The sequence below is a fragment of the Apis florea genome, unplaced genomic scaffold, assembly GCF_048593485.1.
Source record: "Apis florea isolate Af1SG1 unplaced genomic scaffold, ASM4859348v1 contig_3791_pilon, whole genome shotgun sequence".
Lineage (NCBI taxonomy): Eukaryota > Metazoa > Arthropoda > Insecta > Hymenoptera > Apidae > Apis > Apis florea.
This window is the reverse complement of record NW_028256855.1, coordinates 327,392-341,457: the sequence shown is the minus strand read 5'-3', so window position 1 is coordinate 341,457 and position 14,066 is coordinate 327,392. Positions and strand designations below refer to the sequence as shown.

At 33.6% G+C, this 14,066-nt stretch overlaps 1 protein-coding gene across 3 annotated transcripts in view; it reads left to right on the top strand.

Moving 5' to 3' along the window:
* LOC116414630 (uncharacterized) overlaps window positions 1-8,771 on the top strand; it is a 30,248-nt gene extending 21,477 nt beyond the window's left edge. For 2 of the 3 annotated variants that reach the window (XR_015294533.1, XM_086915529.1), the window contains exon 3: window positions 8,135-8,771. Coding sequence is in view for 2 of the 3 variants with exons in the window: in XM_086915529.1 (XP_086771655.1) it covers window positions 8,135-8,223 (89 nt within the window). In the remaining variant the exon portion in view is untranslated. The remainder of the gene's footprint in view (window positions 1-8,134) is intronic. The other variant, XM_086915530.1, reaches the window with a different exon arrangement.
* The last annotated feature ends 5,295 nt before the right edge of the window (window positions 8,772-14,066 follow it).

Genomic DNA, 14,066 nt, shown 5'->3' with positions numbered 1-14,066 from the left:
TTATAATAAAGATATCGCACAATGGTGGGATCATTATATTTTTCGATCGAAAGTCCATCATTCTCCCCTTTTCGTAAATTTCATTATTTCCATTCTATATGATTCAAGTACTATTTTTGTGAAACATACATACATATGCATATTTCTGTGAATTTTTAAAGACTATCATAAAGGCGTGAATAGAGAAGAAAATGAGGCTTGTTTAAGTACGTTCCTTTGAAGAATTTTAATCGGTAATATTAATTTTTTAATTGTACATTCTGGAAAATGACACATATCCCATGTAATAATTCATAGGAAGAATTCTTAACAAGCGAAGAACTTTGGCGTGATGGCCAGTTACGATAGAAAATTACGAAACACCTTGTTTCAAGGGTGGGAATAAACTTCGTTTGTTCTATAGAAGGTATTTCATGTGTCTAATGTCGAAATAAAAGTGGCACACATACTTCCTGTACGTTCTTTTCTTATCCTCGTAATAATTTCTTTCTACCGAACGATTATTCACACCATCACATTCCTGATAGATAATTCTACACCAATTATTGCAATTTCAAAATTATTGGGTCAGATTTTCGATCGAACATTTCCTTTAAATCATAAATCAAATAATTTCAATAAATTCAAATTGTGTGCCAAATATGATGAATTTCCTGCAAACAAAATCCAATAATCCTAACCAAATTAAAATGGACCTTTCCTCTTTCAGATCCCTTGCAATGAAAAACTTTTAAACTTTTCCTTCTCCAAATTCTCTTTATCTCTTTGTCGTATAATCCATAAGACTCGGCAAAAATAAGAAAATCTCTCTGAAACGGAACAAAAACGATCTAACGATCGCGAAACGAACTTTCCTTCTTCCAGATCTCAGGTTCTGGAGAAGAAACAAAAAAAAAAAAAAGAAAATACAATGATCTTGAAACATATTTCAAGGCGCAAATAAAGAATCTCTGGCAACAAGGTCCAGTCTCCATAAAGTAAACGAGTTTTCAAGTTATCTCGCGAAGGTCTGGGTTAGCGGCAATGGACCGGCCTTGCCGATTTGACAATGTCGATACGAACCGGTGTCGAAGCTCAGCGACAGAAAAACGGGGGCACGTAGGGATCTGGCGCCAGGGTGGATTGCATCACCTGGCCCCAGAGGCCAGCATATTCATCCATAATATCACAAACATGTGTCGAATAGGTTTGTACCAGCCTAGGAATCCATGTTAACGTGTTAATCTTCGTGGATGAAGCGATTGCTTAATTGCGAATTATTCAACCTTCGGATGTTAAGCCCCTGGTCCAATGAAGCAATTCGAACGGCGGTAAATCCTGGAACAATGCCGTTTTTTTTTTCCCAATCGCTTAACGAGGAATCGTAATTGCAGATGGGATTCAGAGTCGTATAGTTTGAAAATACCGTGACTACGTCTCTTTGATGTATTATTTTTTAAAGCGGTAGTAAAAACTGTGAAATTGTGGAACTGTGTTTTGGTGTTGCTTGGTACTTGAGATTTTTTATTGTGCGGGGTGTACATAAAAGAGATTTTTTTTTTAAGGAAAGTTGAAAGAAAGAAAGCAAAATATTTTCTAATGGCATCGTCTCGATTGTTTGTACAAAATGTGGAAATATAAAATTAATGTAAAAATTTATAAAATGTATCGCAACACATTTCGGTCGTTTAGTTGTTTCTCTCTCCGCAAGGGGGACCGATCCATTCGGTCCTTTGGGTGGTGGCGTACCCACGGACCTGAGGCCAAATGCATCTTCATTTCCTTTGAATCTATTATATTTAGATTTAATTTCACGATAAGAAGTTGAATGAAACGCAATAATAGACGAATGAATAATGATAGTAAAGAAGAAATCTGCATTTCGTATATTCAGTATTACTCAGTTTTATTTTCAATATATTTCCTTTCTTTTTCTATTCGGAAATATTTATTCTATTAAGTGTAATAAATCGATTCATAAGTGCGAATATCATGACGCAGCGTGGAAAATGGATTATCCACATCCTGATACGGAATACTTGCCTTAAAATCCATTAGAGAAAGGATATAGATTATTCTCGGTTGCTGCTCAACTGCTGGCTGAGTAATCGAACGATTGTTGAAGAAATTTAGAACCGTGTCCATCCGGGTCACTGATACAATGCAACAATCTGTCATTTCAAGCCGGTGAGTAAGTATCTCGTTGATTTACTTGCATTCGATTTACTGCTTTACTATCTTCGCAGGAATGAGTCACAATAAAATCTGTAATACAGTGTCAGTTCAATTAGACTCGAGAGATTAATTCTGTATTTCATCCTGTGATATCATCCAACAAGGTTAGAATTAATGTGAAAAGATTATTTAGAGAAATATAAAGTAATCCTTTTTTTTTTTTTTAAATCTTTAACGGATGAATATGTTTCCATTTTTTTTTAATTTTATCATTCGATACGACCGCCTTTCGAAAAATCCACATAACAAATTTGTCTCCACGTCAAACGAACGTCGTCCAATCGCGCGCCTTCTCCTTTCAAACGTCAATGTTCCCTCGGTCGAACATTATTATTTTTTTTTTTTTTCTTCCAACTATCGAGACCATTCCCTAAGGCCATCCTATTAAAGACGTAGCCCCCAGCATCGTCGAACGGCAGCGACAATTAAGAGTTAAAAAAATAAGTACCTGCCTGGCAAATTTACATACATCAGAAACGAGCACTGATTTCACTCGTGCAATTTAAATAATCGTTATACATAACGCGTTTCTTATTTTTCATAAAAGAAGTGGAAACGTGGCTACACAGTTGCTACCCGATTGTTTACTTGTTACTTCAGATTGAATATTTCTGTGCGTAGATAGAATTTTATTTTTATAGATTTTTAAAAGAAAATTATTTGATTTTTAATGTTTAAAACGTTTATTGCAGATATTCTTATATAATATTTTTTCCTCTTCCTTCATTTTTCGAGATAATAATAGTTTTCACTTTTTCACTTCACACTCTTCAGTACATTTGTGACTAATTTTTTTCAGTTAAATCAGCATCGTTGATTTTCGAAAATACAATTGGCGACGTGATAATATTTTATTTACGTATCAAAATTTTCAAATTGGAAAAATCAATTTTCCAATGGTGTTAAAACCAATACATCGTTAAATTGAATAAAGAGATCATGTTTAATTGGAGCACTCGTTAAAATCAATTAACACCGAACGTGTTAAGCGATCAAAATTAAACAACGGCACAAACTTAATAACCAGGTAAAGAAATTGTCGAAGTAATGATCGATGTGAAAAAAAAATTGGTCGATTTTGTTTATTATACTGAAAGTATAGAGAGATCAAGGCGAGCTCATTGACAGTGGTGTTCTGTGAAGCATGCCGACCGACCGTGGCGTTAGTTCGACCATGACGAGACACATTCTACCGGAGAAATGTAAATGTGTAACGTAATCGTAAATTAGACAGCCAACCGGCGATTCGAAATGTATCCTTTCCCGAAATTACTCGAGGCACTAAAAATTTTCAATGGTTTATGAAAACAAAAAAAATTAAATCTTGACCCATATTGAAATTAATCAATAAATTGATTAATGCTAAATTTTCTTATTCCTGTATATTTATAATGCACGGTATTAAATTAAATTAATATCTCATTTTTTAATTTTTGAATTAACAAGTGATAAAATAGATATTGTACGATCTTAATTCGATATTAATTTAATACCTGCTTGCACGACAACGGAACTGTTACAAAATTACATTTCTCGATAATCATAACTCGATTCAATTATTTTATACGTGTAAAATGACGGTGTATCGCGATCTCCTTTATCAGAGTGGCAAGAAATCGCCCGTATATAAATGTCACCTCGAGATACAAGAGAAGAGACGCGGACGATTAATGAGAAAAATTGGATCGGATAGTGCTCTAAATGAAGTTTAAATTTTTCTTATGGCCCCTCGTATTTCTGCCAATGATCCGGTCCCGATGACCGAAACATGTTTACTTTAACACCCATTTTGATTTTACGAGCTCATTGTATCGTTTACACACGGTGTACAAGCTCGTTACTCGCAACTCTCCATGTAGTTGGATAACGCGAAGAATTGCGAGTTTTAATTTTAGTACGGAATACTGGTTCTCCGTGAACCAAAGGACATTGCACGGCTTGTAATTTGACAAGGAATGAAAGTTTTGGGTAAAAGATACAACTGCGAAACTCGAGTTAATTTTTTTTTTTTTATTAAGCGTAGAAATTTTACTTTATCATGCTTCGATGAAATGGAAACGTGTTGTTTTAACTCGAGGACGATTGGGAATTTTTGCAATTGATCTTCATACGTAATTTTCAATTTTTCAAAAAATTTTCCGTGTAATAATTCGGTTCGGCACAATTCGAAAATCGTTTCGATAAATTTTTATATTTTACCTTAAAGGATCAATTTGATAAAAGTAGATGAAAATAATATTCTTTGAATTTTAGGTAGAATTTATCCTATGATTTTTAAGTGAAGCACAGTTTCGTCCAGCAAAAGTAAATCGTTTAATTAAATAAACGTCCAAACGTTTGCATACATACAAAGCAAAACTTACATCAAATATATCTTTCGTGCAAATGGACACGGATGTCCACACGTTTTGTCAACGCCAACTTTCGCCATTTATCTACAGCTATTGTTCCTTAATGGCGTCTGTCCCTCTACCAAAACGGTGCATCGATGCTTCACCATATCGCAAGCTCATGAATTATGCAAATACGTACATCTCACTGTGTCACGTCCCCGCTAAACGATTTGATTAATCACCATTGATGAAATATTCGAACAATTTTTGGCGAATGATCAATGTCCATTTTCGGGAAAAGTTGATCCTTTTTCGATTGGAATTTGATTTATTGATATCGATTGCATTCAAACTTTCAGACGAGTTTACAAATAAGAATAAAGGTGTTTTTAGAATTTTGTGCAAATTTCGAAGTATTTGATAATAGCATAGAATAATATTAAGTCTGGAATTAGTAAAAATATTAATATTTATTTAAATGTGACTTACAGCTAATATTTTTTTCTTCTGTTTTCTTTATTTTTCTAATATGAAAATAATCGATTTATAAATATGAGACTATTATTTACGTACAATATCCACCTGTTTAACAAATTTAGAATTTTAACGAGCCAAAGAAGCAAGAAATTTTCGAGCCACGCACATGAAAGTACATCAAAGTATGTCAAGTAGTACATTTTATTTAAGAACAAGTCTCATTTCTATCACTCTCTATGTGCAAAGACAGTTTGTCAAACAGTTACACTTTTACTTCCTCGATCCATAGAAAGTATTTAGGGAAGATCGAGATCGTTTTGATCGAACATGGACATGTTGACATCATCCAGTGGACAAGAACCTTCGTTGTTTGTTACCACTTTTAAGGTGGTATAAAGACACTATGTGTACGATTCGAGGCAACTTTTTGCTTCCTGCCTATGATACCTCATCGAAAACTGGATTCCTTCCGCGTATTTTTGTTTTAATACTTATTTTTTTCCCCCCTCTCCTCGATCGATTAACGCCGATTAAGTTCGCAAATATATTGACGTTTCCCTTTTGTGCATGCGTTTCACGCGTAATCTTTGCGGTTAATCGACTGTTGCGCGGAAAGAAAAATGAAATCGATCCGAGAGAATTAAACGAGTTTGCATATTTGCAACGGGGAAAAAATTCATACACACGTATTTGCGAGAGAAAATGGGACATCTGGATATCTGTTTTCATCTTTTAACGCAAATTAATCAAAACGATGGAATTTTATATATTTATATTTATTTTTAATCAACGAAATTATAAAATGTTATTCAATTTACGTTCAAAATTTAATTCTCTCGCGTTTGAAATGGATTTACACCGTTTCTAAATCACTAATTAAAAATTAAAATAAATTGTTGGTTTGTTCTGTGGTAGCGATATTCATTATAATAAGAGAGAACATTTCCAAGAAGAATTTGTTAAAGCACGAAGAATACAATTATCCTTGGGATCGTTAAAAATTATTCAAATACAAATTTTCTCCGAATAAATTCCTGTCCTCGCATAATCGTCAATGATATAACAGCCGACGGTATTTATGACGCTCGAAGATTTAAGAGGTCGAAACGTTCGAAACTTGTTACGTTACGAGCAGCCAGTGACAGTGAAATGATTGTTCTTTCTCCTTTTCCCATTTGTCCGGCGATCTAAACGATTAGATCACACACGAGCGTAATTTCACGATTCAAGGCCTGACACGTATCCTTCGCGATCGAATAATTTTACAATAGTTCGAATTACGCACGTGACGTAAGACGGGATCACGATTACTTTTAAATGACTGTGCGAAAGCTTTTGTATCGTTAAAATAACAGTGGATTAACACCGATAGCGCCGATATAGGATGAATAGAGAGAGTGTTGATTGATGGTCGAGCAACAATGGTGGAAAGAGAAACTAGTTGAAACTTGATTTCGTAAAGAAAAAGAAGAGAAAAAGTGTAAGAGGGATTAAAATTGTATAATCACTCGAGGGTGAGTTAAGAATTTTAACGATAAGTTATGCTTGTATTTCAGTAGAGTGAAAAAAAGAATCGATTGGAGATAAATTTTTATGAATATTAAATTTTGATTCAACTAATTAATGGCGTTTATCGGAGGATATTTTAAATTTCTCTCAGGAAATGCGCATGTTCGACGAGAAATCGAAGAAGTATAAAATATATATATATATAAATAAGATGGAAAAAAGATCGTTCATTGAATGATTATTGTGAAATACTTATCTTTCAAGTAGTTACAGATTTTATTATACGAATATGATCATACCGTGGATTGAAAATTTATTACGATCCTGGATATAACTCTTTCTCCTTATTAAACCGATACGATCCAACGATATTTGTTACAGAATATATTTCACAAAGAGAAAGATGTGTACAATGAATATAGAAAATTTATTAAAATAAAAATAAATCTTCGAAATAATAAAAGTTCCCCCTCGACAATTGATCTTCGTATATTTATTCACCATTTTATTTACCAAAGAAATATTATAAAAAGATAATTTTTGCAGGAACACTGTTCATCCTCTAAATCCTCCTCGTACGAAAAATTTCCATCGCTCGATTATTCTATCTCCGCCAAAGATCGTCATTGCGTTTCAAAATTTACGAAATAACACGTTTGCTAAGAAGTGAACACTTTCCTATTGGCGCTAATATTCGGACCGGATGCACGAGAAATATATAATTCACCGGGTATTTATGCGCGCGCCTGTGGCGGCGCTGAAAGCAACCCGCGGCTGTGGAAATGGGGTGTCATGGCGTGTGACGTAATTGTGGAGAAAGTGGAAGGCAGAGAGAACAGGGCTCTCCACGAAACGGACATCAACGGGTGCTACCAACGTCGGAATGCGAAGAGGCGAAATGCGTTCGGAGGTGGATCGATTACGTAAAACCCGATTTCGGCCTCTGTGTGTATGCGTACCAGGCGACGATTTAATAAGGTAGAGTTTGCCCAGGATGAGGGGGGGGGGGGAGAGAGGGAACGAGAATGAATCCATCGGTATGTAATTGAAGAAACGTGTAAAGGGAAACCGAGTCAAAAGTGAAATTAGTTCGATGTTTTTTTCTTTTTCCTTTTTTTTTTTTCAGGGATCTCTTTTCCTCGTTGGAGGTCGTCGAGCAAAGTAGAAGAGCAAAGTAAAATTTGAATTAATGGGTGTAATGTTTGAGGTTGAAGAGGTTGGAATGTAGTGCAGGAAGAATTAGGGTAGACAGATTGTGTAGGAAGATATTATAAAATTAGGATTAATAACGTAATCGTTGAAAATGTATTCGATATTGTTTTAATTTTGAAAAGTATCTGCGAGGATTAGACATTTTTCAAATGTTCTAACTCAAAATCGAAACGAAACTTGTGAAACGGTATTGTTCATCAAAAAATATAGTAGGTAATTTTATGTAATGATAATTTTATTTTTAACGATATTACGAATTTTCTTTTCGATATTTACAACACTTAACAAATCTGTGTCCAATTTAATTCCAATTGTAATGTTTGATATAATTTTATTGTGATTCGAAACAAATGGGAAACAATTTTATGAAATTCCAATACTTTCTCTAGCAGGTGTTTCTACACAACAGGAAATAAGGAAAGAAGAAAGAAATTCCATCGCGTTGGAGGAAGGGACATTCTGCAACGATGAGACCTAATAATTTCGCAACAGGCGTCCTTGGAGTCTACTGTTATGAAAAAAAAAAAAAAAAAAAAGAAAAGAAGAAAAAATGACTTATTAAAAAAGTCCTTCGTCCTTCCTCTTCAAATCTAATTGCTTCCTTTAAACTTGTGGCGTCCTTGCGCACACGTGAAATTGCAACGAGCAGCTTACGAAACACGAAATTGCTTTTAATTGTGTACCTGTCTGTGAAATTTCTCGTAATTTATTCAATATAAATTTCGCGCCTCCCTTTCCTTCAAACAGGAGGAGGAATTCGCTTCGTGGAGAACTTATAATTGGTTTTAATTAAGATACGTTCTCGATTCGTTGATAAATTCAATAATAAATTCGCGATAAAAGAAATTATGCGATACACCGTGCGCTTTTGTAATATGAATTTACGTTCAATGAATTACTCCTCACCTTTCTCTAGCAAACGCAATTAAGGTCTGTACACGTTCCTTAATGTGGTACGTAATACGTGACATTTTAGAAATTTATGTAAAATTTTCCATGATATTCATTTGTATAATTACAAATTAATCGGTTGTTGATTCCATTCATTTTTAACTTTGTAGCATAACTTTATACGGTTGATTGTTTTATTTCGATTCGTTACCAATTTTAGTCAAGAAATTAATTTTAAATACTTTTTGACTTTTTAAATCTGATATTATTAATCAAGAAAAAATTATATTATATTCATAAATTAATATGATCATTTTTTTTTTTTTGTTTTAATTTGTTCAGAATTGTATTTAATCAAGAGGATTCATTATAATCCATCGTGGATCTTGTCTTACTTATTTAGTTATTTAGTTCATCGTTTAACGATTTCTCTAGTAAAATAATTTAACCGTAAATGGAAAATGAAGATTTTCCCAATATAGCGCCGTGCAAAGGTAAGATAGAATGTAGATAATTGTCTTATGTACAAACCATATATACGTTGTAAATTATCCTGTGAAATTCTTATTCAATTACATCAGCCAAGAAGTTGTCAGAACCTTGACAATGCAGAATCGTCCAGAGTATCGCAGGTTTATTTCAATAATTATTTCAATGTCGTTTATTTGTTGAATAATGGAATTATTTTACGTGTTATTCAGTGTTATGCATCAGTGTTATCCTCGATTAAGTGTACGATTAATAAAAAAAATATAGAAGCTGATCTTAATTTCTCAAAATTTTTAAAAGAATTCTAAAAATTTTCTCAAAATTTTAAATTATGTATAAAATTTCTACATAATTTTTAATATCATATTGTATATGAATATTTGTATAATCTTAAAAAGAATTCTGTTTAAATTTCGATTCAACATTATTGATTTTAACAAAAATTTCATTCTTCCAAACAAATATTCGTTTTAAAGGGAAATTAAATCGGATTCGAAACTTTCATGCAATGATCGTGAAATTTCAGATGCACGAAATCGATAGAAATCCGTGTTCACAGTCGAATAGTCAGGAGAGTTGGTGCACACTTCGGCTCGAAGGTGCGATCCTGTTTTCAACCGTTCGGCCCGGTTGTTATCGAATGCAAATAAGCTCTCTCCTGCCGACTACTTTCATATCACAAAGGAATCAAGTCGTCAAGAATCCACTTGAAACAAGTAGTTCGAAAGGCTTATCTCTGACGGGCCTTTGTCGACATCCTTGGTAGAATCCACGATTCCTCCACTTCCTGTCGAGGAAACGTGAATTAGATATCTTACTAAGCACTCACGTTGGTTCTCTTGTTAATTGCCAACATTTTTCGATTATCGTAATAGGATTAATTGAAATTTTTGTTTGATATTTTAAAATTTATTATTCCATTTTTAAAAGGGTTAGGTAAAATTCTTCGAAAAGGAGAAAATAATCGATGGAAATTTCGTATTAACTACAAGGTTAAAGGAAATGTGTAAAATCACACACGAAGTTGCTTAAAATACTCACGTTTGTTTAAAAAACAATGGTGTACGATACTGGAAGTTATATGTACACGTTTATTGTAAAGGTAGAAAACGGGATATTCTCACACCATACAAGTTCGCAGGATATTTACATAATATCGAGTAAATTAATCGTAAATTTGTTGCACGAGTAATTTGTCGACGCAGCGTCCTTTTAACGGATGCAAGGATTTCATTACATCGTCGTAAATTCTTCTTACATTGACCGCTCTATAACCTTACGTAATATGTACACACTGATTGGACAATTATTTTTATTATTGAATTATCGGATTTGAGAAGTAAAGGAAAAATGTAATATAAAAAATATTACATTGTCCGATATCGATAAAATTCGATATTTTTTGATAATACGAAATATTAAACTTTCACGAAAAAGAGAAAAGAAAAATTATTTAAGTAAAGTTGGTCTTCTTTTTCTTTTTTTCTTTTTTTTTTTTTCTCCTTTAAAAATATAACGGGGAAAAAAAGGAACAACTGCAACTGACCTTTTATATTATTCACGGACATATATATATTTCGTTCAAAAATATGGTTTATGGCGTGGCTTTGTCACCCCTTGCGTAACACCCACTGTAACTTTATACCCAGTTTATACAGCCCCCAGGTACTTGGGCGTGGTGTCTTTTTCCCCATTTATCGATCACAGGCAGATCGATCAATCGCTTCGAGAGATATAGACATATTTCTTCCGTGAAACGGAACAGGAACACTTGCCGTTTCCTTTCGACAGTTTAATCTATCGGCCGCAATTGAATATTTATCCCACCACGAGATTATTTATACCATTATGTTTTAAATAAATAGCCGGTGTAACGTTTATTCGAGAACGTTCTTACGAAAATTTATATTATTATAAATTTATAATTATAAATTTTTTACAACTATGGAAACAAGGGATCGTTATTTTTCAATTGGCAGAAGATTAGGCGGGATATTGCGCGTTTATTTTATGCGCATAAAAAGAAAAAAAAATAGAATGTAAATTGTGAAATAAGTGTGAAATGGGAATATTAAGGTAAACAGAATAGATATTTGAAATCTGATAGTATTGATTTTATTGATTTCTCGATTTCTTCTTATTGACATTCGTAATACAATTTTTGTATAATTGAATTCTTTTTTATAGCGTTTAAGACCTTCGAAAAAGAAAACCTTCTGAATTAACACCTTTGCTAATTTCATTGTCCAATGAGTTTCAATGTAATTATTGAAACGTTTTTGCAACGCAAAAATGTTTAAACGGACGTGAATAGACTGCGGATGATTGTGCGTTTTAGGATTAATTCACGATAGTTTCGTAAACCTATTTAAAAATTCGCGCCCTTGTGCCATAATATCGAACAAGAGTGATACATGGAAACGGCAATGCGGTATTCATCGCGCATATTCCTATAATTCAACAACCGCTTTACGTCCGCTTTCCTGACCTTGCACGTCCCCGAAATCTTTTTATTGTATAGACAGCGTATGATATTTTGGCGTGCACGAAGGCCGATTCGCGTGTAAATTACGTGGAGGAGACGTGGTTACGTCTGCACACGACTCGGATCGATTTCATCGCTCGTTTCTTTTGTGCTTTTGTGCAGATCGTTAGTATGATAAGAGGAGATGCATTCCATTTTATTTGCAAGTACAAGCTTTTATAGCGAGCAACCGTGGAACACATTTCGTAAGTTCGATGTTTGAATTTCCCGCGACACGGAATATTTCGATCGAGATCTGTTTTATTATACGTAGGTATTTTTTTTTTTTTTCTTTTTTCTAAGACAGAGAAAGAGGGGATTTCGATAGGATTATTTAAATCTTTAGGCTTTTTGTTGCGTGGATTTTTAATTTAATAATTGATTTTATAATAAGAAATAAGAAAAATTGGTTGAATAGTGAGAATAGATGAATAATTTTAATCCAATCGTGTCAAGAATTATCAGTAATCACGATCGTTAAAATTACCATAAAATAAAAAAGTAATCCCCATTTTCACGAAGTAAGGAAAAATTGTAAAATTTAATCAAAATTATCATAATTTCTCGCCATTTCTAGTCATCTCGATATCCACGAAGAATTATTAAGTCGTTACAATTACTAAAATTACTAGTAATTTTTATCCAACAATACAGTGAAATAAGCAATTTCCAATTTTAACGTGTACGAGGTGAAAGAGAAAAATTGTAAACTCTGATCAAATAGTCAGGAAAATTTCATTAAATTTCATAATTATTTAACCGAGGAAGAATCATCGTTATTATTATTGAAAATTACCGGTAAACTTCTTGTTCAACAAGAAGACAAACACTTCTATGAAATCAATTATACATCGATTGTCAAACAAACCATATCGAAATCTGCTGTCCATCTGCGGGGAAAAGAATATTTTCCCTATCACGTAATCGCGGAACGTGCTACCGTGGCACGGGTAGAGTTTGTAAAAGGCGGTGCAGCCATCTAAACGCCCACTAACTGGTAGGTGTCTCCTTTTCAAGTTGACCGCGGCCTTTTTACGGTCTCGAGGATTTTCTATAAAGATACCTTTCCCTCCTCGTCCGTGCATTGTCGCTTGTTGCACCAGATCGCCCGGAGCGCGTGAATGATGGACGCTTTTCTTTCGTTAGAAACGTTTCTTTCCACGATATACAGCACCGTGCAAAACAGTTATACCACTACAGTTTCGTAATTTCTCGCGAGCTTTCTTTGAACTGGTGAATCCACTTTTGTAATATTCGAATACCTTGCAATCCATATAAGAACAATTTTATCGTTGTCGTTGCAATGATTAACATTGCTTTCGAGTAAAAAGTATGAGAGGATAAAGATCTAAGTTTGATGAAAAAAATTTATCACTGTTAGTATTTTGTCAGACAATTATTACAGATGAATTAATAAATAGTCATGAACATTATCCGTACTATAGAACAAAAAAAGAAAAAACATATTCTATCTTTCATTTTCTACTTTTCCAAGTTAAAATTCCAAATATTTTTTTTTTTTTTTTTTTTTTTTTGTAAAAAGACGAATTCGACGCAGAACGTTGGGATGACGATCGGTGGAGGATCGTAAATATAAAATAAAAATCGGAGGAAACGGATTCCGCGTGGACGAAAATGGCAAACAGCGCCGAAAGCCCATTTTTTCTTTCGACACTGTGCAATAATTCACTAGAAATTTATCGCGCGCGCAAAGATGTCGATTCCATGTGGCAATCATAAAGCCCGCCACGGAAATCGCGACACCCAGGGACCGTTCTTTTCGAAAGTGACGTAAGTCGTAGGAAGAAACTGCAACACACGTATGCACGCCTGGATATATTCGCGACCTTATCGACGATGATTCACCTGATCATCCATCTTGTTCCCAGTGTGGGCACACGATATTTTATTGGGAGTTATTTATCATTTATTGCCGAAATAACGGAAAATTTCCCTACGAACGTGTAAAAGACATCGATGGTATGAATTCATATTCTTTCTTTGAATTAACTAGCTATTTTTTTTTTTTTTTTTCAGGAGAGATCTCGGAATTTTGAGAAGATTGATCACTTTCTTGATGTAGATGAGTTCTGATTATTCTTTTTTTTTTTTCGAACGAAGTAATTATTTCAGAAGTCTCAGAAATTTGATTATTTCGTAGAGAGACTTTTCATTTTCAGATTTTCTGAATCTAATAAATTGAAGATTGAAAAATACATAAGATTAAAAATATTTAATTTTTTGAAACTTTATGGTAGTTTTCAAATTTTCGAGATCAAAAATTTTTCTTGGAGAGAACACTGAAAGTTAAAATTTTCGAAATATTTTCTATTTTCAAACGGACAATAACTTTCGAAACTCTTCCAAAGCGAAGGAATTGCATCGTACCGTGATTGATCATTAATTTTTCATTGACC